This window comes from Anolis sagrei, chromosome 2, assembly GCF_037176765.1.
Source record: "Anolis sagrei isolate rAnoSag1 chromosome 2, rAnoSag1.mat, whole genome shotgun sequence".
Lineage (NCBI taxonomy): Eukaryota > Metazoa > Chordata > Lepidosauria > Squamata > Dactyloidae > Anolis > Anolis sagrei.
This window is the reverse complement of record NC_090022.1, coordinates 165,178,489-165,201,495: the sequence shown is the minus strand read 5'-3', so window position 1 is coordinate 165,201,495 and position 23,007 is coordinate 165,178,489. Positions and strand designations below refer to the sequence as shown.

At 41.6% G+C, this 23,007-nt stretch overlaps 1 protein-coding gene across 1 annotated transcript in view; it reads left to right on the top strand.

Annotated features, from left to right (window-relative positions):
- The first annotated feature begins 6,212 nt into the window (after positions 1-6,212).
- The window catches only part of SPICE1 (spindle and centriole associated protein 1), a 38,085-nt gene continuing 21,290 nt past the window's right edge, over positions 6,213-23,007 (top strand). The window contains exons 1-8 of the mRNA XM_060763371.2: positions 6,213-6,412; positions 8,675-8,722; positions 10,723-10,869; positions 13,737-13,839; positions 16,552-16,673; positions 19,231-19,325; positions 20,893-21,035; positions 22,380-22,514. Of these exons, the coding sequence (XP_060619354.2) occupies positions 6,317-6,412; positions 8,675-8,722; positions 10,723-10,869; positions 13,737-13,839; positions 16,552-16,673; positions 19,231-19,325; positions 20,893-21,035; positions 22,380-22,514 (889 nt within the window). The 5' untranslated portion in view covers positions 6,213-6,316. The remainder of the gene's footprint in view (positions 6,413-8,674; positions 8,723-10,722; positions 10,870-13,736; positions 13,840-16,551; positions 16,674-19,230; positions 19,326-20,892; positions 21,036-22,379; positions 22,515-23,007) is intronic.

Sequence of the window (23,007 nt, the reverse complement as noted above, 5' to 3'; positions counted from 1 at the left end):
GGGACCACTCGGGCTATCCATAACGCAGCTTGGAGCCGGGAGTTGAGGCCTCATGCTAGCAGGGTTAAGAAAGATTGCCCAAGGAGGGATTGAAAGGTTTCCCTAAAGAAGATAGGCACAGTTTATCAAGCAGTTGCCTGTCCCTTGTTGGCAGATCAAGAAAGCTACCAGTTTGTCAAGATTATATGGCATTTTATTCATTTGTTCGAAGATTTAAGCCTTAATAAAGAACTTTGTTGGACTTATTTTGAGCCTCTACAGAACTTTTTCTTGGGAAACCTAAGGGACCCTTTAGCTGAGGCATCCCGGTGTCCCGTTGGGCATATAGAAAGCACGTCCTATAAACAGACATTGTCATAGGCCCAGCGTGTGACAGCACAGATAACTTGTGGCATAATCCTAAATTTTAAAGAGATTCTGATCTCATGAAATAGTGGAAGAGGAATATCACAGGTTTTACTACTGGCGAATACTATGCTTATGTTTATAGCTGCCTTATGCTTTAAGACTGGAGTTTTTAAATTGCAGGTCAGGGAGGTGTAGCAGCCCCTTTTGCTACTTTAAGGAGATGGGAAACTACAGAATTACTTTAAAATGTGTAGCTATGATGTTAACAAATGGACTGCAACACATTTTTTTAAAAATTAGCTTTTGAAAAATGTGAAATGTAAGCAGTTAACACAATGACATTGGGTATGAAGAGCCAATCTATATATTACATGGAATTGTTGTTATGTGCCTTTAAACTATTTCAGACTTATGGGGACTGTCTGGGCCATACTGTCACACTGGGCCAGCCATGGGTTATGGGTCAGTGAAGATCCATAACCAGGGCCTCCCCCAGCCACTGCAGAGCCGGGAGGGAGTCCTGGCACTGCTGGACATCCACCCTAACTTTCACCCATTACACTCCAAATTGTAGCAGACTGGGGCCGCAAAACAGACCCTACCTGTTTGCTGTGGCGTCTGCTGGATCCCCCTCCTCTCACCTTCCCAATCCTGCCTAGTGCACCCTGCTGTCACAGCCAATGTTACATGATGGCAGACCAGTGGGACCTGTGCAGTCACAGAAGGCCACTGTGACACAGACAGAAGGGGCCCTGGGTAATTTTCAACAGTAAGCAAACAGTATTTTGTCCCCCTCCCCCCCAACCAATCATTGATATATATTTTCTGTTCATTGTGGGAGTTCTGTGTGCCATATTTGGTTCAATTCCATCATTGGTGGAGTTCAGAATGCTCTTTGATTGTAGGTGAACTATACATCCCAGTAACTACAACTCGCATATGTCAAGATCTATTTTCTCCCAAGAGCGTCTCAAGAACGCCCCTGGGCAAAATCAACTATACTGCAAATGCTTACTTTGCGTAATGCGTAATGGCCACCCCTGGACACAGAAGGAAGAAGTTGCACCGGGATTGTGACGCAGTTGGCCACCTTACTTGGATCTGTGCGCATCATTCGAAAATACATCACACAGTCCTAGACGCTTGGGAAGTGTTCAACTTGTGATTTTGTGATACGAAATCCAGCATATAGATCTCGTTTGCTGTGAAATACTGTGCTTTTGTGTCATTAATAATAATAATAATAATAATAATAATAATAATAATAACTTTGTTTTTGTACCCTGCCTCCATCTCCCCGAAAGGACATGGGCGACTTACATGGGGACATGCTTGAGATTCAACATAGTTAAATTATAACAACAAAATCAATAAAAACATTTCAACAATATAAAACAACCACAAATACAATACATAACGGACCTCTACCAACCTTCAGTGGTCTGAGTAGTGCACAATTCTGAGATCAGGCGGGTGACTGGTGCAAATCCAGTCTAATCTCCCTGAGAAGAGAGTTCCAGAGCTGGGAGCCACCACCTAGAAGGCCCTCTCTCTCGTCCCCACCAACCGCATTTGTGACGAGGGTGGGAACAATAGAAGGGCTTTCCCAGAAGATCTTCGACATTGCATAGGTTCGTTGGGAAAGATGTGGTCATGATGATAAGCTGTGGATACAGAGGGCCAACTGTAACTTTTTAACAAGTGGTCGGTGCTTTTTAGTTTTTACCCATTTTGGGTCCCCAGGTGATTGAATGACAATAATAATAATAATAATAATAATAATAATAATAATAATACTTTATTTATATACCGTTCTATCTCCCTGAGGGCAGTTTCCAAGTAACATCACCAAAACATACAGAGTAAACAGTATGACATAAAATTAACAAAACAACATAAGCATAAAATTATCACAATAACACATATATATTAAAAAATAATCGTGCCTGTTCAGAGCAATTAAAAGGCCGGGCTGAGGCTAGTGCAAACTCAAAATATGAAGGGACCGGGAATTAACTATAGTGCTATAACAGGGTAACAGCAATAGTAGGTATGGGTCTATGGCTGCTCATCTCCCATCACTTTTGAATATCCACCCTGTGGACTGGGGATAAATGAGAATTGCAACCCAACAGCACTTGAGGTTCTGAGATTGAGGAAAGGTTAAAGGGCATTTTAACTTCAGATATCATATCCACAGGCCTTGTACCTAAATTCAACCCCCACTGTCCTGATTAAAGAGAACAAGCTGCAGGATCACAACTCCTATCAGCACTAAATGATGTCAGAGGATGAGTCGTCCTTCCACACAACTGAATCAAACCCCACATTATCTGCTTTGATATACAGCAGTTCAAAGCAAATATTGTGGGATGTTCTGCCTTGATGTTCTGGGTTATATGGCTGTGTGGAAAGGCCCTGACTCATCTGGAGGCAGACCCAAACGCTGGGGGGTCAGGAAGGGCCCACAGTCAGTCTCTAGGGCAGTGTTTTTCAACCTCCCTAATGCTGTGAGCCCTGAATTTCTCTTGTTGTGGTGACTCCCAGCCATAACATTATTTTCCTTGCTACTTCATAACTGTAATTTTGCTACTGTTATGAATTGTCATGTATATCTGATATGCAGGATGGATTTTCATTCACTGGACCATAGTCGAACCGGGATTGTGGCGCAGCTGGCTGGGTGTCAGCTGCATTAAGATCACTACTGACTGAAAGGTTCAAAGCCAGCCCGAGCTTCCGGCCAATTTGTGTAGCTTGTTGTTGACCTTTGCAACCTGAAAGACAGTTGCATCTGTCAAGTAGGAAATTTAGGTACCACCTATATGTGGGGAGGCTAATTTAACAAAATTTATGAGGCCATAAAAAAATCTCCAGCAAAAGCATGTGGGAAATGCGGAAAGTACTTCATCAGTGTCACAGATGGACGATGAAGCGACAGCTCCCCTGGTGGCCAGAAAATTGGAATGTTAGATAGCCTCTGACTGTCTGTCTATATATGTTGTGTGTCTATGGCATTGAATGTTTGCCATGTATGTCTACATTGTAATCCGCCCTTTGCTATGTATGTGTACATTGTAATCTGACCATTGTAATCCCGGTGCAAATTTGGGATTATATATCTATGGTATATAGGGTGGGACAAAGAACTCTTGTCTGTTGGAGCGAGGTATGAATGTTTCAACTGACCATCTGTTACTCACCTTCGATGGTGTCGCCCTATCTCCATCGACCACTGTTAAGAGCTTAGGTGTCGTCCTGGATTCACAGCTGACAATGGAAGCTCAGGTCACTGCTGCCAGCAAACAGGTCTTTTTCCATCTACGACAAGCGAGGCAATTGGCACTCTACCTATCTGACGGGGCTCTGGCAACTGTCATCCATGCCACGGTAATGTCTAGGCTGGACTATTGCAATGCCCTGTATGTTGGCCTTCCTATGTCTACAACCCGAAAGCTCCGTATTGTTCAGAATGCGGCAGCCAGACTACTCACAAGAACGCCCATGAAATGCCATATAACACCAGTGCTGCAACATTTACACTGGCTTCCAACTGAGTCCCGTGGCCTGTATAAGATGTTAGTTCTGACCTTTAAAATTATTTATGGCCAGGGTCCATCGTACCTTAGGGACCGCCTCTCCTTCTCCCATCATCGGAGGTCGCAACAACCAGCCCAACGTGACTTACTCCATATACCGGGTCCTAGAGAAGTGCACTTGGAAAGGACCAGACGCAGGGCTTTTTCTATTTCTGCCCCTGCCTTGTGGAATTCCTTGCCGCCCTACATGAGAGCCATGTGTGACTTAGGGCCTTTTACTCTAGCACTTAAGACCTGGCTTTTTACTAGAGCATTCGATCTCTGTTAATTTTTAAATTTTGTAAGTATGTATTTTATCTTTTACAATTTAGCTATAAATCGCCTAGAGCATTCTCGGATGGAGGGCAATTAATAAGTAATTAAATATGATGATGATATGATTAGCATTTGATGGCCCGGCAGTGCCTGGGGCAATCTTTTGTTGAGAGGTGATTAGATGTCCTTGTTTGTTTCCTCTCAGTTGTTTTGCTGGAGCTGGGTGTGAATGTTTCAACTGACCACCTTGATTAGCATTTGATTGCCTGGCAGTGCCTGGAGCAATCTTTTGTTGTGAGGTGATTAGATGTCCTTGTTTGTTTACTCTCTGTTGTTGTGCTGTTCTAATTTTAGAGTTTTTTTAATACCGCTAGCCAGATTTTGTTCATTTTCATGGTTTCCTCCTTTCTGTTGAAATGGTCCACATGCTTGTGGATTTCAATGGCTTCTCTGTGTAGTCTGACATGGTGGTTGTGAGAGTGGTCCAGCATTTCTGTGTTCTCAAATAATATGCTGTGTCCCCGTTGGTTCATCAGGTGCTCTGCTATGGCTGACTTCTCTGGTTGAAGTAGTCTGCAGTGCCTTTCATGTTCCTTGATTCGTGTTTGGGCAATGCCGCGTTTGGTGATCCCTATGTAGACTTGTCCACAGCTGCATGGTATACGATAGACTCCTGCAGAAGTGAGAGGATCCCTCTTGTCCTTTGCTGAACGTAGCATTTGTTGGATTTTCTTGATGGGCCTGTAGATAGTTTGTATGTTGTGTTTCCTCATCAGCTTCCCTATGCGGTCAGTGGTTCCCTTGATGTATGGCAAGAACACTTTTCATCTGGGTGGATCTTCATCTTGACTCTCGTGGCTTGTTCTTGGTCTTCATTAGTATTTGATGGCGTGGCAGTGCCTGGGGCAATCTTTTGTTGAGAGGTGATTAGATGTCCTTGTTTGTTTCCTCTCTGTTGTTTTGCTGTTCTAATTTTAGAGTTTTTTTAATACCGCTAGCCAGATTTTGTTCATTTTCATGGTTTCCTCCTTTCTGTTGAAATGGTCCACATGCTTGTGGATTTCAATGGCTTCTCTGTGTAGTCTGACATGGTGGTTGTGAGAGTGGTCCAGCATTTCTATGTTCTCAAATAATATGCTGTGTCCAGGTTGGTTCATCAGCTGCTCTGCTATGGCTGACTTCTCTGGTTGACGTAGTCTGCAGTGCCTTTCATGTTCCTTGATTCGTGTTTGGGCAATGCTGCATTTGGTGGTCCCTATGTAGACTTGTCCACAGCTGCATGGTATACGGTAGACTCCTGCAGAAGTGAGAGGATCCCTCATGTCCTTTGCTGAACGTAGTATTTGTTGGATTTTCTTGGTGGGTCTCTAGGTGGTTTGTATGTAGTGTTTCCTCATCAGTTTCCCTATGCGGTCAGTGGTTCCCTTGATGTATGGCAAGAACACTTTTCCTCTGGGTGGATCTTTGTCTTGACTCTCGTGGCTTGTTCTTGGTCTTCATTAGCATTTGATGGCCTGGCAGTGCCTGGGGCAATCTTTTGTTGAGAGGTGATTAGATGTGCCTGATTGTTTCCCCTCTGTTGTTTCGCTGTTCTAATTTTAGAGTTTTTTTTAATACTGGTAGCCAGATTTTGTTCATTTTCATGGTTTCCTCCTTTCTGTTGAAATTGTCCACATGCTTGTGGATTTCAATGGCTTCTCTGTGTAGTCTGACATGGTGGTTGTTGGAGTGGTCCAGCATTTCTGTGTTCTCAAATAATATGCTGTGTCCATAGCAGTGTTCTTCCCCACAGGGCTCCAGGAGCTGAGAGTAAGAGAGGAGGAAGGAGGTGTTTTTCCCCTCTTAACCCGGGAAGCTGCACATTACAAACATCCTCCCCCCCCCCCCGCCTCCCTGTCACGCGGCTAAAAATGTGCATTCTGAGGTAACTTCCCGCCCTCCCGTCTGTCTCCCCGCGAGACCGCACTGCCCCTCCTTCCTCATTTCGAGTCTTGGCCCCGCCCCCTCCGCGAGGCGGGGTTTCCGTGGCAACGCGCGCGCGGCCTCCAGAGATTGGCAGCCGGGCGGCGCGCGGCACTTTCAAGCCTTCTTTTGCTCTGCGGGACCGGAGCGCCATGTCTCTGCGGAGGAGAAGCCGCTTCCCTGCCGGGACCGCCCGGAAACCACCCAAGGCCGGGCGGAGGAAGGCCGCGCCCAGGCAGGAGTGGGATGTAAGCACCGGGGCCTCATTCCCTTAAAGTTGTTTCAGACTGAGGGCGACCAGAAGTCTAAGTTTAGGGCGGGGGGCGGGTGAGTGACGTGGGAGGGCCTTGCTTTGAGAGCCCCTGCACTAGAGCTTGAGTAGGCCAAGAGTTTGCATCCCACCTGAATCATAGAATCAAAGAGTTGGAAGAGACCTCCTGGGCTATCCAGTCCAACCCCCTGCCAAGAAGCAGGAATATTGCATTCAGATCACCCTGGACAGATGGCCATCCAGCCTCTGTTTAAAAGCTTCCAAAGAAGGAGCCTCCACCACACTCCGGGGCAGAGAGTTCCACTGCTGAACGGCTCCCACAGTCAGGAAGTTCTTCCTAATGTTCAAATGGAATCTCCTCTCTTGTAGTTTGAAGCCATTGTTCCGCGTCCTAGTCTCCAAGGAAGCAGAAAACAAGCTTGCTCCCTCCTCCCTGTGGCTTCCTCTCACATATTTATACATGGCTATCATGTCTCCTCTCGGCCTTCTCTTCTTCAGGCTAAACATGCCCAGCTCCTTAAGCCGCTCCTCATAGAGCTTGTTCTCCAGACCCTTGATCATTTTAGTCGCCCTCTTCTGGACACATTCCAGCTTGTCAATATCTCTCTTCAATTGTGGTGCCCAGAATTGGACACAATATTCCACGTGTGGTCTAACCAAAGCAGAATAGAGGGGTAGCATGACTTCCCTGGACCTAGACACTATGCTCCTATTGATGCAGGCCAAAATCCCATTGGCTTTTTTTGCCGCCACATGACATTGTTGGCTCATGTTTAACTTGTTGTCCATGAGGACTCCAAGATCTTTTTCACACGTACTGCTCTCGAGCCAGGCGTCACCCATCCTGAAGTTGATTCCTTTCTGCAGAAGCCTGGGCCTTGGAGTTTAGAGCAGGCTTCCTCAAACTGTTCCTCCAGGTTTTTTGAACTGGAGGAGCACAATGTGAGAAACAGTGATTTAGTGGAAGAGCCTTGTAAAATGCTCAGCTAGGGCATTTAATTTAATCTATATATATAAAAATGCTCTGTGCATAATGTGTACCTTAAAAACAAAAGAACCAATGAACGAAATCACACCAGACTTGGCAACAAAACGTCTCACAACACAAGAGTGACCATCACTCAAAAAATATGATTTTGTCATTTGGGAGTTGTAGTTGCTGGGATTTATTGTTCACCTACAATCAAAGAGCATTCTGAACTCCATCAATGATGGAATTGAACGAAACTTGGCACACAGAACTCCCTTAACCAACAGAAAATACTGGAAGTGTTTGGGACCTTGAGTTTGGGAGTTGTAGTTCACCTACATCCAGAGAGCACTGTGGACTCAAACAATGATGGATCTGGACCAAACTTGGCACAAGCACTCAATACACCCAAATATGAACACAGATGGAGTTTGGGGGAAATAGACCTTGGCATTTGGGAGTTGTAGTCACTGAGATTCACAGTTCACCTACAATCAAAGAGCATTCTGAACCCCACGAACGACAGAATTGGGGCAAACTCCCCACACAGAACCCCCATGACCAACAGAAAATACTGAAAGCCATCCAATCCTACTCCCTTCATCAGGACAAGAAAACGTAATCAAAGTCCTCCTGACAAAGAGCCATCCAGCCATAGATTAGATAGATAGAGATAGATATGATTCACACACACACAGATATAGTATCATAGATTTGAAAGGGACCCCTAAAGAAGGACAACGATATGTTGCATGTTCCAGGGTGGGCAAACCAGACACTCTCCACATCAACACTGACAAAGAAACAACAAGAAACACTGTTTACCCACAAGCATAAAGAAATTACATATATTAGAAAACAACACTTTCTCATTACTTTATTTTCCAGATCACCAGACTGGGCCACAGCAACTCGTGGCAGGGGACTGCTAGTTGTTGTTGTTGTTATTATTATTATTATTATTATTATTATTATTATTATTACCAGTCTCTCTGGAATGTATAGATAACAGGTCCCCCTCCTTTTAACATTCCTTCTCTGTCCTGCTGGCTTCCTTACACAGAGAGAACCTGATTTTTCTATACATTTCAGTTCTGATAAAGTACATACAATATATGCATAAATAAATATCTATTTTTCCCATATCTCCCCATCAATATGGGGGAAAATGTCTTTGTATTAGAATCAAAGAACTATGGTTGATTAAAAAAGATGTTTGTTGGAATCAGTTTCACTTTCTGTTCTTACACTTGATGTGTTTTATTGCAGAGCACAATCCATGATCTCACTGTACATCGGGCAACTCCTGAGGACCTTGTAAGATGGCAGTTTATCTTTGATGTACTATACTGAGGCAATTTGTAGTACCAAATTAATCTGAACAAATGTTACAGGAATTTAAAAAAACTTGCTGAGAATATGCATTCTTTTGCTATAAAATGCAATTTTCCGTTGCTCTACCAACATGAGTTGATACATTGTGATAGTTTTGACCTGTGCATAATATTCTACTCCTAGCCAACAGTGCGCTGCCACCTATAACTCATTTTTCAATTTTGGCAACAAACTCCACATTTGGTAACAAATTCCACATCTGGAGTTTTGGAGTTCAGTGTCATCTGTACGCAGATGATGACCAAATTTATCACTCCTTTTCACCTACTGCTAAGGAGGCTGTCCAGATCCTGAACCAGTGTTTGGCTGCTGTGATTGTCTGGATGAGGGTGAACAAATCGAAATTGAATTCAGACACGACGAGGCACTCCTGGTCAGTCGTAAGGCCGAACAGGGTATAGGGTTACAGCTTGTGTTGGACAGGGTTACACTCTCTCTGAAGACACAAGTTTGCAGCTTGGGAGTGATCCTAGACTTATCGCTGAGCCTGGAACCTCAGGTTTCAGCAGCGGCCAAGAGAGCTTTCGCACAATTAAAACTTGTTCGCCAGTTGCACCCGCACCTTGGGAAGTCAGACTTGGCCATGGTAGTCCCTTCTCTTGTTACATGAATAATGTAGCTTGAATAATGGACCATGGATTTTGGAAAATGATTTGGATTTGGCATTTTATCTGTTTGATAGATTGGTATGACTTAATTTTTTATATTCTTAGATTGTTTCTATTTTTTATGAGATGTGTTTTATTATTGCCTGTGCGGCAGTGAATTTTTGCCGGATTTGTAAGCCGCCTTGAGTCCTCTCCCGGGTCGAGAAAGGCAGGGTAGAAATGAAGTAAATAATGCATAAATTTATATTCTGTTCAGTTCTGGATCTGCTCCAGTCATATATAATATAGATGGTGGGGTCCAGCTTTTAAGCTAAATGAATATGTGAGTGGAGGAAACTGTATTTCTACCACTTACATTGGAATTTGGCTGATGAAAAGTATCGGGAAGGACAGATTGATGAAGTAAACAGCAAGTATGTTGGTAGCAAAGCATGCATGTTACAATACTGATGCAATTCGTTCTGGGAATCAGTCAAAGCAAATCCTTGCTTATGGTTCATTTTAAGAGGGCTGCTTGATCAAGTGCAGGCTTGATCTAGACTGTGGGTATGCTATGTATTTCATAAGCCAGTCCTGGCTGTCCTGGCCAGAGCGAAGACAGAAGGGAGCAGAAGATACTTCCATCTTGTCTTCTGCCTATATCATCACTTCAGAGGCCCCTCCCCCTTCTGGCACCAACGGCCGCTCTGGCCAGAGTGAAGACAGAAGGGAGCAGAAGACACTTCCATCTTGTCTTTACTAATAATATATAGTATATTGTATATACATATAATATTTATAATATTATAATGTAATACAATATAATACTAGTAATAATAATTCAATATTATAATTATAATATATTTACATTACATGTAATATTACTAATAATATTACAATATAATGGTATAGCGCAATATGGTAATATATACTGATATTGTACTATGGTAATAATATAATATATTGTATGAAAATATATATTGTAAGCTGCTCTGAGTCCCCTTCGGGGTGAGAAGAGCGGCATATAAATGCCGTAAATAAATATATAAATATATAAATATGGCAAACATTCAATGCTGGGACAAGAATTCATATGAATATGCATAAACATTAAAAACATTTATCAAAATATTAAAATACACTGTTTAAAACCGTCTTGGCCATCTGGTTGGCAAGCCTGGGCAAATTCCACAAGGCTAGTGACCCTTATGGCTGGTTGTATTGTAATATGTGGTGTATGACATTTATACACATCCAGATATTTTGTGTTAGGTCATTACATTTATTAATCCATTAAAGTCTGAGGAAAAATATTTCATTATTTGTTTTGTCCAGGCAGTAAGACATGAGATGCACAAGTCAAAGAACAAAGCCCTTGTCCACTTAGAACTGCAAGAAAAATCTTCAGAGAGCACACGGAACAAGCTACGGCCAAGAGCTCCACAATCTGTAGAGAAAAAGAAGCTGGCTTTGATGAGAGCAGTAAGAAACAGTTTCTCCATATTATAGTTGACAAATATTTGTGATATGTTTTGTTTTATTGTATGTATGTCTTTTTTCCTACCAGCATTTCTCCAAAAAATGTGACTTATGCCATGGTCTTGATGGTATCACTCTCTCTAGGCCAATGATAGAATATCATGAATAGTGCTTATCAATCATGTGTGGATGAAGTATGCTCCTCCAGATGTTATTAGCATACAACGCCTAACCTTTCTGCCATTAGCTATGCTTGCTAGGTCTGCACCTCAGTGGCCTCCAGAGCAGGAGTGGGCAAAGCGCAGCCCCTAATATTGAGGGGGGAGTAAAGGTTTCCACCACATTGTGCCCCCCCCCCCCCCCCCGCTGAAACAATTTAGGCTCAAGAAAGGTATTTCTAAACCCCCCCCCCCCCCCGAAATAATGTATACAAACTTTCTGTTAAAAATGTTGAAAGGGCATTTGGAGCCAAAATGTGTGTGTGTGTGCGTGTGTGTGTGTGTGTGTTTGGGGTGTGTGTGTGGCCTTCCAAGTTCTCCTGGAGGGACAATGCAGCCCCCACTCTTGCAGCTGCCTACCCTATACTAAAAGGTGGAAGAAGCTATGTTTCCACAGTTCCTCTTTGCGATTTACCTGTGGAAAGCTCCCTGGAGAGCTGCAATTTTTCTCTGCCGTAAAACATAAACTTGAGTAGGCATGTGTGATGCTTCAGCCTTGTATAACATCTCGCATAAGTGACTAACTGCAAAGAGGTTTCCAATGTGTATTTTCATGCTTGCTGTGAAGGAGGAGAGCAAGTGAGGCAATATTCCATCAGCCTAATACAGGGGTCCTCAAACTAAGGCCCGGGGGCCAGATATGGCCCTCCAAGGTCATTTACCTGGCCCTCGCTCAGGGTCAACCTAAATCTGGAATGACTTGAAAGCACACAACAACAACAACAACAACAACAACAACAACAATCCTATCTCATCAGCCAAAAGCAGGTCCCTGCTTTCCATTGAAATACTAATAAGTTTATATTTGTTAAAAACAATACAATAATTAAAATGAAGAACAAATTTAAGTGTTTTTTGAAGTACAAATAAAATATGTGCAAAGTGCATAGGAATTCATTCATGGCTTTTCCAAATTATAATCTGGCCCTCCAAAGTTTGAGGGACTGTGACCTGGCCCTCTGTTTAAAAAGTTTGAGGGCCCCTGGCCTAGTAGATATCTGTGCAAATAATCTAGTGCAGTGGTTCTCAACCTTCCTAATCCCGTGACCCCTTAATAGAGTCCCCCATGTTGTGGTGACCCCCAACCATAACATTGTTTTTGTTGTTACTTCATAACAGTCATTTTACTACTGTTATAAATCATAATGTAAATATCTGATATGCAGGATGTATTTTCATTCACTGGACCAAACTGGGCACAAATACCCAATACACCCAAATGTGAATGCTAGTGGGGTTGGGGGAGGATTGATTTTGTAATTTGGGAGTTGTAGTTGCTGGGATTTATAGTTCACCTACAATCAAAGAGCATTCTGAACTCCACTAACGATGGAATTGAATCAACTTTGGCATACAGAACTCCCATGACCAATGGAAAACACTGGAAGGGTTTGGTGGGCATTGACCTTGAGTTTGGGAGTTGTAGTTCACCTACATCCAGAGAGCACTGTGGACTCACACAATGGTGGATCTGGACCAAACTTGGCACGAATACTCAATATGCCCAAATGTGAACACTGGTGGAGTCTGGGGAAAATAGACCGTGACATTTGGGATTTGTACTTGCTGGGATTTATAGTTCACCTACAATCAAAGAACATTCTGAACTCCACCTACAATAGAATTGGCTCAAACTTCCCACATGGAATCCCCATAAACATCAGAAAATACTGTGTTTTCTGATGGTCTTTGGCGACCACATCTGACACCCCCTCACGACCCCCTCAGGGGTCCCGACCCCCAGGTTGAGAAACACTGATCTAGTGGAAGGACACCAAAATAATCAATACCTCCATTGCCAGATTATGCACTTGCCTTCTCCTTGTCACCTATGTGGCACAGATGGCATTATTGCTTAGACCAGGATGTGCAAAATATCAGCTATCTGTGAACCCACAACCCTCTGATGACTAAAAATAAATAATTGCAAAAGTCTGATTTTTTTTGTCCCTAAATATCTAGGACGTTGGTTCCCACTTATGTCTTGTTATAAAAAGAGTTTTTCTTGGGGCTTAATTTTTTTCCCTTTCCCCCAAATGGGCAAAATTTCTGCTTAGAGGACACTTGGGAACCAAAATGTGATTTCTTTTTTGGTGTGGGATGTGTTTGTGTGGCAGAGGAGTGTGGCCATCCAGGAAGGTTGATTCAACCCATTCAGCTCTTACCAGGTTCCACCCCATCTTCAACCTGTAAAGTAGGGATCCTCAAACTAAGGCCCGAGGACCGGATACGACCCTCCAAAGTCATTTTCCCGGCCCTCACTCAGGGTCAACCTAAGTCTGAAACTACTCGAAAGCACACAGCAACAACGACAATCCTATCTCGTCAGCCAAAAGCAGGCCCACCCTTCCCATTAAAATACGAATAAGTTTATATTTATTAAAATGGTTATTCATTTTAATTATTGTATTGTTTTAAGTGTTTTTTGCACCACAAATAACATAATAGGAATAAAATGGTAGAAAAGGAGTGTTTTGCTGATGCTTTCAAGTTGTCTTTGCGACCAGTAGTGATGGTAGGAAAAGAAACTTTTACAGATGTGTGAAGGAGTCAGTACCTGTATCTATACTGATTATTATAGAAGAACATGCTTCTGTTTTTTACTGTTTTTTACTGAGAGCATAAAGCCTGCAATATGTTTGGTTTCTTTAGATTATCTCTGATCAGTACCAGTTTCATGATGTCTTGGAGGGATCTGATCAAGCCATGGCTGTGGTGAAAGACCTGTTTGGAGATGCCCCTCACTGGCATTTAGGTGAATTTTTACCAGGTAATGATCATAGAATCATAGAGTTGGAAGAGACCTCATGGGCCATCCAGTCCAACCCCCTGCCAAGAAGCAGGAATATTGCATTCAAAGCACCCCTGACAGATGACCATCTAGCCTATGTTTAAAAGCCTCCAAAGAAGGAGCCTCCACCACACTCCAGGGCAGAGAGTTCCACTGCTGAACGGCTCTCACAGTCAGGAAGATCTTTTTCCCACATACTGCTCTCGAGCCAGGCATCGTCCCCCATTCTGTATCTTTGCATTTCGTTTTTCCTGCCAAAGTGGAGTATCTTGCATTTGTCCCTGTTGAACTTCATTTTGTTAGTTTTGGCCCATCTCTAATATGTCAAGATCGTTTTGAATCCTGCTCCTGTCTCCTGGAGTATTGGCTATCCCTCTCAATTTGGTGTTGTCTGCAAACTTGATGATCATGCCTTCTAACCCTTCATCTAAGTCATTAATAAAGATGTTGAAACCCCATTTGAGATCACGTCCCAGAGTCCCCAAGCCACAAAAACAGTAGCGGATGTTATTCCTATTCTGTTATATCAGGATAACAGAAAAGCAGCTCTTTGCTGTCTGATATTCAACACAGGAGCAGCCTATTGCATTGAAAGAAGCAATATCATTGTGGCACCTCAAAGACTAACAATAAAGTCTTGCCCTCTAAACACAAACAGCACTTATCAAGGAGAGCTGTGGAGAGAAGAGAAAGAAAAGCACATCAGACAGATAGAGATAACACAAAGGCAAGATGATGTTATATGTATACACGAGAGAAGTAGAGATACAGATAGGTAAAATCTTCACATAATCACAGCTGGAAGGGGCTCCATAACAAGCAGGAATAAACAACTCTTCCTAAAGATGGCAACCTAACCTGACCTCCACAGGGAAATGCAAAATGCATCACCCTTTTAAGCAGTCTATTTCACTGCTGAACAACCTGTTGCCTAGCATTCTGTTTCTTGGATGCCTGGAAGCAGGATACAAAGGCAGCGACAGCATAATGACCCTGAACCTGTATATTAAATACAGCCACCATGTGCTAGCGGTAACCACTAACAGATAATTTCCATGTATTTATCTTTGCTCCTTTTAAAATACTATCTTGCAGCAGCAAGTTGTATAGATTAACAATACCAGATGTTCAGAAATACTGTATTTTGTCTATTCTGAATATCTCTTCAATAAATTTTAGATGGACTTGTGCTGCAAATTAATGAAAATTTTTTTTGTTCATTTTCTCTATCATTTTATAAGCCCTGTTGGCATCTTCCACTGTCATCTTTTTCATAATACTACAGCTTTTCTTTATAGAGGAAGTGTACTACTCCATAATTTGCTCACTGAATTGTGCATGCAGGAGGAAGGATTTGGTTCATTAGAACGTCTAAACCAGAGATTTCTACTATAGTCTTAGGAACACAGTTATATCATCTGATTGCTTTGAAAGCTTTCCCCCATTATCATCATATTAAGAGACACAAACCTAGTGTTTCTAGCATAACTTCTGTGTTCCAATTTCTAAATAAAATCAACAGTATGAGTTCTAATTCTTTGTATTTTGTTTTTTCTGCCTAAGTGGAGTATCTTGCATTTGTCCCTGTTGAACTAACAAAATGAAGTTCAACAGGGACAAATGCAAGATACTCCACTTAGGCAGAAAAAACGAAATGCAAAGATACAGAATGGGGGACAATGCCTGGCTCGAGAGCAGTACGTGTGAAAAAGATCTTGGAGTCCTCTTGGACAACAAGTTAAACATGAGCCAACAATGTGATGTGGCAGCAAAAAAAAGCCAATGGGATTTTGGCCTGCATCAATAGGAGCATAATGTCTAGATCCAGGGAAGTCATTCTACCCTATTCTGCCTTGGTTAGACCACACGTGGAATATTGTGTCCAATTCTGGGCACCACAATTGAAGGGAGATATTGACAAGCTGGAATGTGTCCAGAGGAGGGCGACTAAAATGATCAAGGGTCTGGAGAACAAGCCCTATGAGGAGCGGCTTAAGGAGCTGGGCATGTTTAGCCTGAAGAAGAGAAGGCCGAGAGGAGATATGATAGCCATGTATAAATATGTGAGAGGAAGCCACAGGGAGGAGGGAGCAAGCTTGTTTTCTGCTTCCCTGGAGACTAGGATGTGGAACAATGGCTTCAAACTACAAGAAAGGAGATTCCATCTGAACATTAGGAAGAACTTCCTGACTGTGAGAGCCATTCAGCAGTGGAATTCTCTGCCCTGGAGTGTGGTGGAGGCTCCTTCTTTGGAGGCTTTTAAACAGAGGGGTGATTTGAATGCAATATTCCTGCTCCTTGGCAGGGGGTTGGACTGGATGGCCCATGAGGTGTCTTCCAACTCTATGATTCTATGATTCCATAACTGTACGTTGGGGTTGCCTTTCTTTCTCTCTGTGTCATGTGCATTCTCTGCTTTCTCTTCTTTATCTCCCCTCCCCCTTGTCTCTTTCTGCCATTTTTTCCTCTCTCTTCTCTCTACCAGTCTCTCTCTCACTTTCACATGCCTCTCCCCCCCCCCCCCCAATCCACGCTATACTTGGGGTTTCTATACTCAGGTAAAAAAAGAGGTCACCAGTTGAAAAACCTTAAGAAGCTCTGACTTACAAGATTTGAAAGGTTCTTTCCTTTGCTTGTTATTATTCAGCTTTGTGGTCTTCTGTAATCCTCCCTTAGGTTTTCCCAATGTGACGGTAGCTCCTGATCACGATGTAGAATCCTCAGAAGGTCCCATCATACAAAAGTGTGATCTTCCCACACAGCTCTCCATCCTTAGTGAATCTGTCATGGATCCCCAGGTAATACATTTTCTGTATTAAGTATTCACTAAACAAAAATATATCAGAAGTGTGTGTTCTACAGTGTGTGTTCTTCGATGGTGTTATGGCATGTCAGTAATACTAGGGAAGTGTGGCTGAAATGGCAGCACAGTTGAAAGAGGATGTGTGCAGACAAAGGCTAGGTCTATACTCTATAATTCTGACTTCATCATTGACAGATCAAAAAAGTACAACTGGGACTGTCAAATACTTTCAGATAATAGATGGGATACCCAAGTAACTAATTGTTTTAATTTCTGTTGTTATGATGTACCATGTAAATATCTACTCTTATCTAAAATTAGGTTCTTGGATGTAATCATTTAACCCCAGTGCATGGTGAAATTGCATTCCAGTTTAATATAATGAACTAGCCATCCCCTGCCACGCGTTGCTGTGGCCCAGTCTGGTGATCTGGAAAATAAAGTAATGGTTTCTAATATATGTAATTCCTTTATGCTTGTGGGTAAACAGTATTCCTTGTTGTTTCTATGTCAGTGTTGATGTGGAGAGTGTCTGGTTTGCCTACTGTGGAACTTGCATCATATAATTGTCCTTCTTTCAAATCTATGATAATATGTGTGTGTGTGAATCATATCTATCTCTATCTATCTAATCTATGGCTGGATGGCTCTTTGTCAGGGGGACTTTGATTATGTTTTCTTGCCCTGATGAAGGGAGTTGGATTGGATGGCCTTAAGTATTTTCTGTTGGTCATGGGGGTTCTGTGTGGGAAGTTTGCCCCGATTCTGTCATTCGTGGGGTTCAGATGCTCTTTGATTGTAAGTGAACTGTGAATCCCAGTGACTACAACTCCCAAATGTCAAGGTCTATTTCCCCCAAACTCCATCTGTGTTCATATTTGCGCGTATTGAGTGCTTGTGCCAAGTTTGGTCCAGATCCATCATTGTTTGAGTCCACAGTGCTCTCAGGATGTAGGTGAACTACAACTCCCAAACTTAAGGTCAATGCCCACCAAACCCTTCTAGTGTTGTCTGTTGGTCATGGGAGTTCTGTGTACCAAGTTTGGTTCAATTCCATCATTGATGGAGTTCAGAGTGCTTTTTGATTGTAGATGAACTATAAATCCCAGCAACTACAACTCCCAAATGACAAAATCATAATTTTTTGAGTGATGGTCACTCCTTGTGTTGTGAGACATTTTGTTGCCAAATTTGGTGTGATTTCATTCATTGGTTCTTTTGTTTTTAAGGTACTCATTATGCACAGAGCATTTATATATATATAGATTGGCTCGGTATTGGTTTCAAAAAAGCTATGACAATGTCTTGTTGACTTCTGTAACTAAATCATTAAAGTTTCTGTCTTAATAATATACATCTTTTTCTGTGGATCTGCTACAAAATTCATTCTAGAGAGAGATCCTAAAATGGATAGCTCTCTCCTGTTCTTTGGCAGATACAATGGGGAATTAAGATGTTTTTCTATTTCTTGGGTTCGAATTCCCAAAGAAAGATAAATAGGTGTGTTAGATTCCTGGTTGTGAGCAGAGAGGAAAAGAATCTGTGCCTACTGCTTCACCTCCCCATCCTGTCCCCTGCTTTGGCGAATTTAGACCATTTTGAGGCTGATCTGGATGAAATTTCTCCCACAGTAGCACAGGAAATAATTTTTGTTGTAAAGTTGTTATTTTGTTAGGCCACAGAGCAAATAAAATGTTTTAAAAAGCTCTGGCACTTAGGAGGACTTTCTCTTTTCAATATTGGGCAATTGGGAATTGTTCCCCTGTTGCTCAATGGCCAGAAGTAGGAAACAGTATTTCCCTTAGCTGCGCTCGCACCATATGTGTTCCCTAGTTGTCAGTTCAGGGCATTTTTCTTACCTACAAAGCCCTGAACGATTTGGGACCTGCCTACCTGCGTGACCGCATTTCTGTATACGAACCCACACAACCTCTTCGATCATCTGGAGAGGCCCTACTCACGCTCCCACCTGCATCGCAAGCACGATTGGTGGGGACGAGAGAGAGGGCCTTTTCGGTGGTGGCCCCTCGACTCTGGAACTCACTCCCTAAGGACATCAGGCATGCCCCATCTTTGGCAGTCTTCAGGAGGAGCTTGAAAACGTGGTTGTTCCAGTGTGCCTTCCCAGAATAATGAAACCTTTGCACTATGTTCCCCAAAAGCACTTTATATTGTTTTAGGACTGCTTGTATTTCTCCATCAATGCGCCATCTCCTGCATCTTGTCCATGCCTAGCATTATTTTTTAAACTTCAATTACATTTGGCCCAGCCATAGTTTTAAATGTGCACTGTACCTTGTTTAATGTTTATGCTATTTGTGTATGTGATTTATTTTTTCATTGCTTTGTATTGTACCTGTTATTGCTTGTATTGTTTGTATTGCGGGCTCAGCCTCATGTAAGCCGCACCAAGTCCCTTGAGGAAATGGTAGCGGGGTATAAATAAAGTTTATTATTATTTATTTATTTATTTTTCAACCTGGATAGCATAAAATTATGTTAGTTGATTCCTTACAGTGTCTGAGATATTCTCTCCCTCTCCCTCCTGAAAGGCTCTCAATGAAAAAGAAGAATGTTCTTTTGTGTGCAACACAAATAGTGAGGGCGATGTGTATTTGAACACAAGATCCAATATTGACACAAAAAGGTTAGTCTCTCTCTTATCTATCTCCACATGTCTCTTATACCTTGTTTAAGTGTAAATAGTCTGAAATAGCACATAATCTGGTAATCCCTTTTACTGTTATCCTTTTATCTGTCATAGTGGGCAATATTAAACTACTAGGACAATTTTTTGGCCCTCTGATCCCTCCAGGGATTGTGTGTTTGTGTGTGTGTGTCTATTTGCAACAATATGTTTTGGTCTCATAGATTTCTGGGGGATATGGGGAGTTGTACTAGATGGCTTTATGGTCTCTTTCAACTCTCTGATTCTCTCTCTCTTTTTTTGAGTATTTTTTATTGAGGATTTTTGGGTAGGGGATACATTGAGAGAGTGTCAATCATCGACATATCTTGTATTTAAAATAAGTCAACATGGATGGGTTGAATAAGGTGGGGAAGGAGAGAAAAAAATAAAAGAAAAACAAAAAAGGGGGGGGAGTGGATAGTGAAGGATAAGTTGGGAAAGGAATGTGTAGGGATTGAAAAGTGGGGTTGGGGAGAGTTAGTAATTACGGTTAATTGATTATACCCCATACAGCATTACGAATGTTAGTATTATCTTCTCACCAAATCTTTCACATATCTAGGTCTGATTGATATTAAAATATTTTTTGACTGGGGACCAATCCATCTGGGCTGCTCCTGCCATCTGTTTAGTTTTCATATACTGCGTTAATGTGTCCATGTTCATTATGTCTAAAAGTTTAAACATCCATTCTTCCACCATGGGTATCTCTTTGTTCTTCCATTTTCTTGCCGATACAATTCTCACTGCCGTCGCCATGTGGAAGAAAAGTTTATCTTTATTCTTTCCTAATTCAAAGTCTAGTATCCCCAATAAATAGTATTCAGCTTTCATCTCTTTTCTGATGTCCAATATCTTGTTTGTAATTTCATGTATTTCTTTCCATTTTTTAAAACTTTCTCACCTGTCCACCATAATTGAAAAAAAAGTACCCTTCTTGTCTTGGCATTTCCAGCAGGAATCGGAATCGTTTTTATAACATTTTGCCAATTTACTAGGTGTGGTGTACCACTGGTACATCATTTTTATCCAGTTTTCTTTCAGATTGTAGGAGTTTGTCCATTTCAATTTGGTCTTCCAGATCTTTTCCCATTCTGTAATCCCGATTGTGTGTCCCAGGTTCGCCGCCCATTTCGATATACAGTTTTTTATTCGATTTTTCTCTGTCGTCCAATTTAGTAAAATTTTATATAATTTGGTGATCCCTTTTTTTTCTGAAGTCATATTTTTTCCCAACTCTCTGATTCTCTTATTCTAATTCAAAACATTACACAAACTTAATAATTGTCCATTTGATCCAAACACAGTTATATTTAGACCGTGCAGTCATGGCGGACACGTTGTTGTTGTTATATGCAAAATGCATTGCTGTAAATACAGTAGTCCAAACAAGACATTGACAGAATGTGGCTCTATGTCATGGAGCCTCTCTGTCTGACTTTACCATGGGGCTTCAGTAACAGAGCTGAATTAGGTAATATTTTGTAGAGAGAGATCTAAATAAGCTGGGCATCTTTATTTTTAGGGCACTTAACCTTCTGAAAGAAGATGACTCTGAAGCCAATTGCCAGGAAGAGGCTTCTAAGCAACATATTTCTACTGTCTCAACAGAGGAAGCAGATATACTTTTGACTCCAGCAGCAAGTTTTCAGTCACTGGAACATACAGGTTCACCTTACTCTCTTTGAAAAAAGCAAAAGAAAGCAGTATGTGAAAGATTTATTTGGTGTGTTACAATTTTTTTTAAAAATTATATAAACACTAGAACATTTATCTGGCATTGCCTGGGTTAGGGATTTTATATGTGTTGTACACCGCCATGAGTCGCCCTAGGGCTGAGAATGGCGGTTAATAAATGCAGGAAATAAATAAATAAATAAATAAATAGTGCTATTTATTAAAAATAGTAATTGTTTGCTTTTCGATTGTATGAATGCTCCATTCAAAAATGCATACCTGTGTAATATATAGATGCTTTTGAACTGTGGTGTTGGAGGAAAGTTCTGAGAATGCTTTGGACTGACAGAAGATCCAACCAGTCCATACTTCATGAAATAAAGCTCAACTGCTCATTGGAGGGAAGGATATTAGAGGCAAAGATGGAGTACTTTGGCCACATCATGAGGAGACAGGAAAGCTTAGAGAAGACAATGATGCTGGGGAAAATGGAAGGAAAAAGGAAGAGGGGCCGACCAAGGGCAAGATGGATGGATTGCATCCTTGAAGTGACTGGCTTGACCTTGAAGGAGCTGGGGGTTGTGACGGCCAACAGGGAGCTCTGGTGTGGGCTGGTCCATGAGGTCACGAAGAGTTGGAAATGACTGAACAAATGAACAAGACAAGTAATAGGACATTCAGTAAAAAATTACAGCCAATGGTCTTCAAATCCCATCAGCTCAGACCTAGTTGGGTTGCAATTCACATCAGCCCCAGATCTTGCATATTGTAATTCCTCTCAGCCTCACATCTGGTTTGCTGTAAATCCTATCAGCCCCAGATCTGAGTGGCTCAACCTGGCTGAGAACAATTTCCAATAGCCCTACATCTGTCTGGGTTTCAACTCCTGTCAGATCCAGATCTGGCCGGGCTGCAAGTTAAAGCTCTCCTAACCAGTTGGCTCAGCCTTCTTGTTGGACTTCAACACCCATTATCCCTAGCCTGCATAGCAAAGGTGTGTAAGGATGTTGGGAGATGCAGCCTGGCAAGTAGGCTGAGCTATCCAACCAGTTCAGAGTAGAATCATATAGGTCAACAACTCCCATCATCCTTTGTCAATCACCCCTAAACGTCATCAATATTTTAATTTGGTTCATTATGAATATGTGAACCATTTTTGGTCTAGATCCCTCAATCCATGTAGAAACCTTTGTGGATCAAACAATTCAACCAACCAATAAATTTAACATACTTTGACATACAGATAGATAGGGTGTTATTAGAGTAATTAAAATTTAAAATTAAAAGTTATTAGCCTTATTAAAATTTACTGTATCTAATTTTCCTCACGTTTAGCCCTTAATGCTACTCATGAAGTCAAAAAAGTCCACTCAAGATTTCAAAATGAAGAACAGACTGCAGATACCACATGTACTATACAACAAGTACTGAATGCCAAAGTCAAGAAACAAAGGCATACATCAACAAAAGGTACAATGAGGGGGTTGGAAGTAATGCCATGACTGAAAATAGCACAAATGTTTAATGCTTGTTTTTGCCCATTTGCAATGAAACTTTTAAAAAGATAATAACAAAAGCTGAGAATAGATATTTTCATAGGGAAATGTTTTGCTGACAAAGCAACAAAGATTCCAAGTGTCTAATTTGACTGGTACTATATTCACTCATTTATTTACTAATTAACTGTGCGGAATTATTATTATTTATTTTATTATTTACTTTATTTATATACTGCTTTTCTCAGCCCTTAGGCGACTCAAATAATGCATTTCTAAAAGTTAAAAAACCCCACCCTGCATCATCTTTCAAGTGGATAGACACATTGAGTGGATTTGGATGTTAAACCATGATTTAATATCAGAAATAAGAAAAAAATACAACAGTTTAGAATATTTTTAAATGCCTTAGTTAAAAATCATAGATTGCATCTGCAATGCTGCTTCCAGTCTAGTGGGGGAGCGGA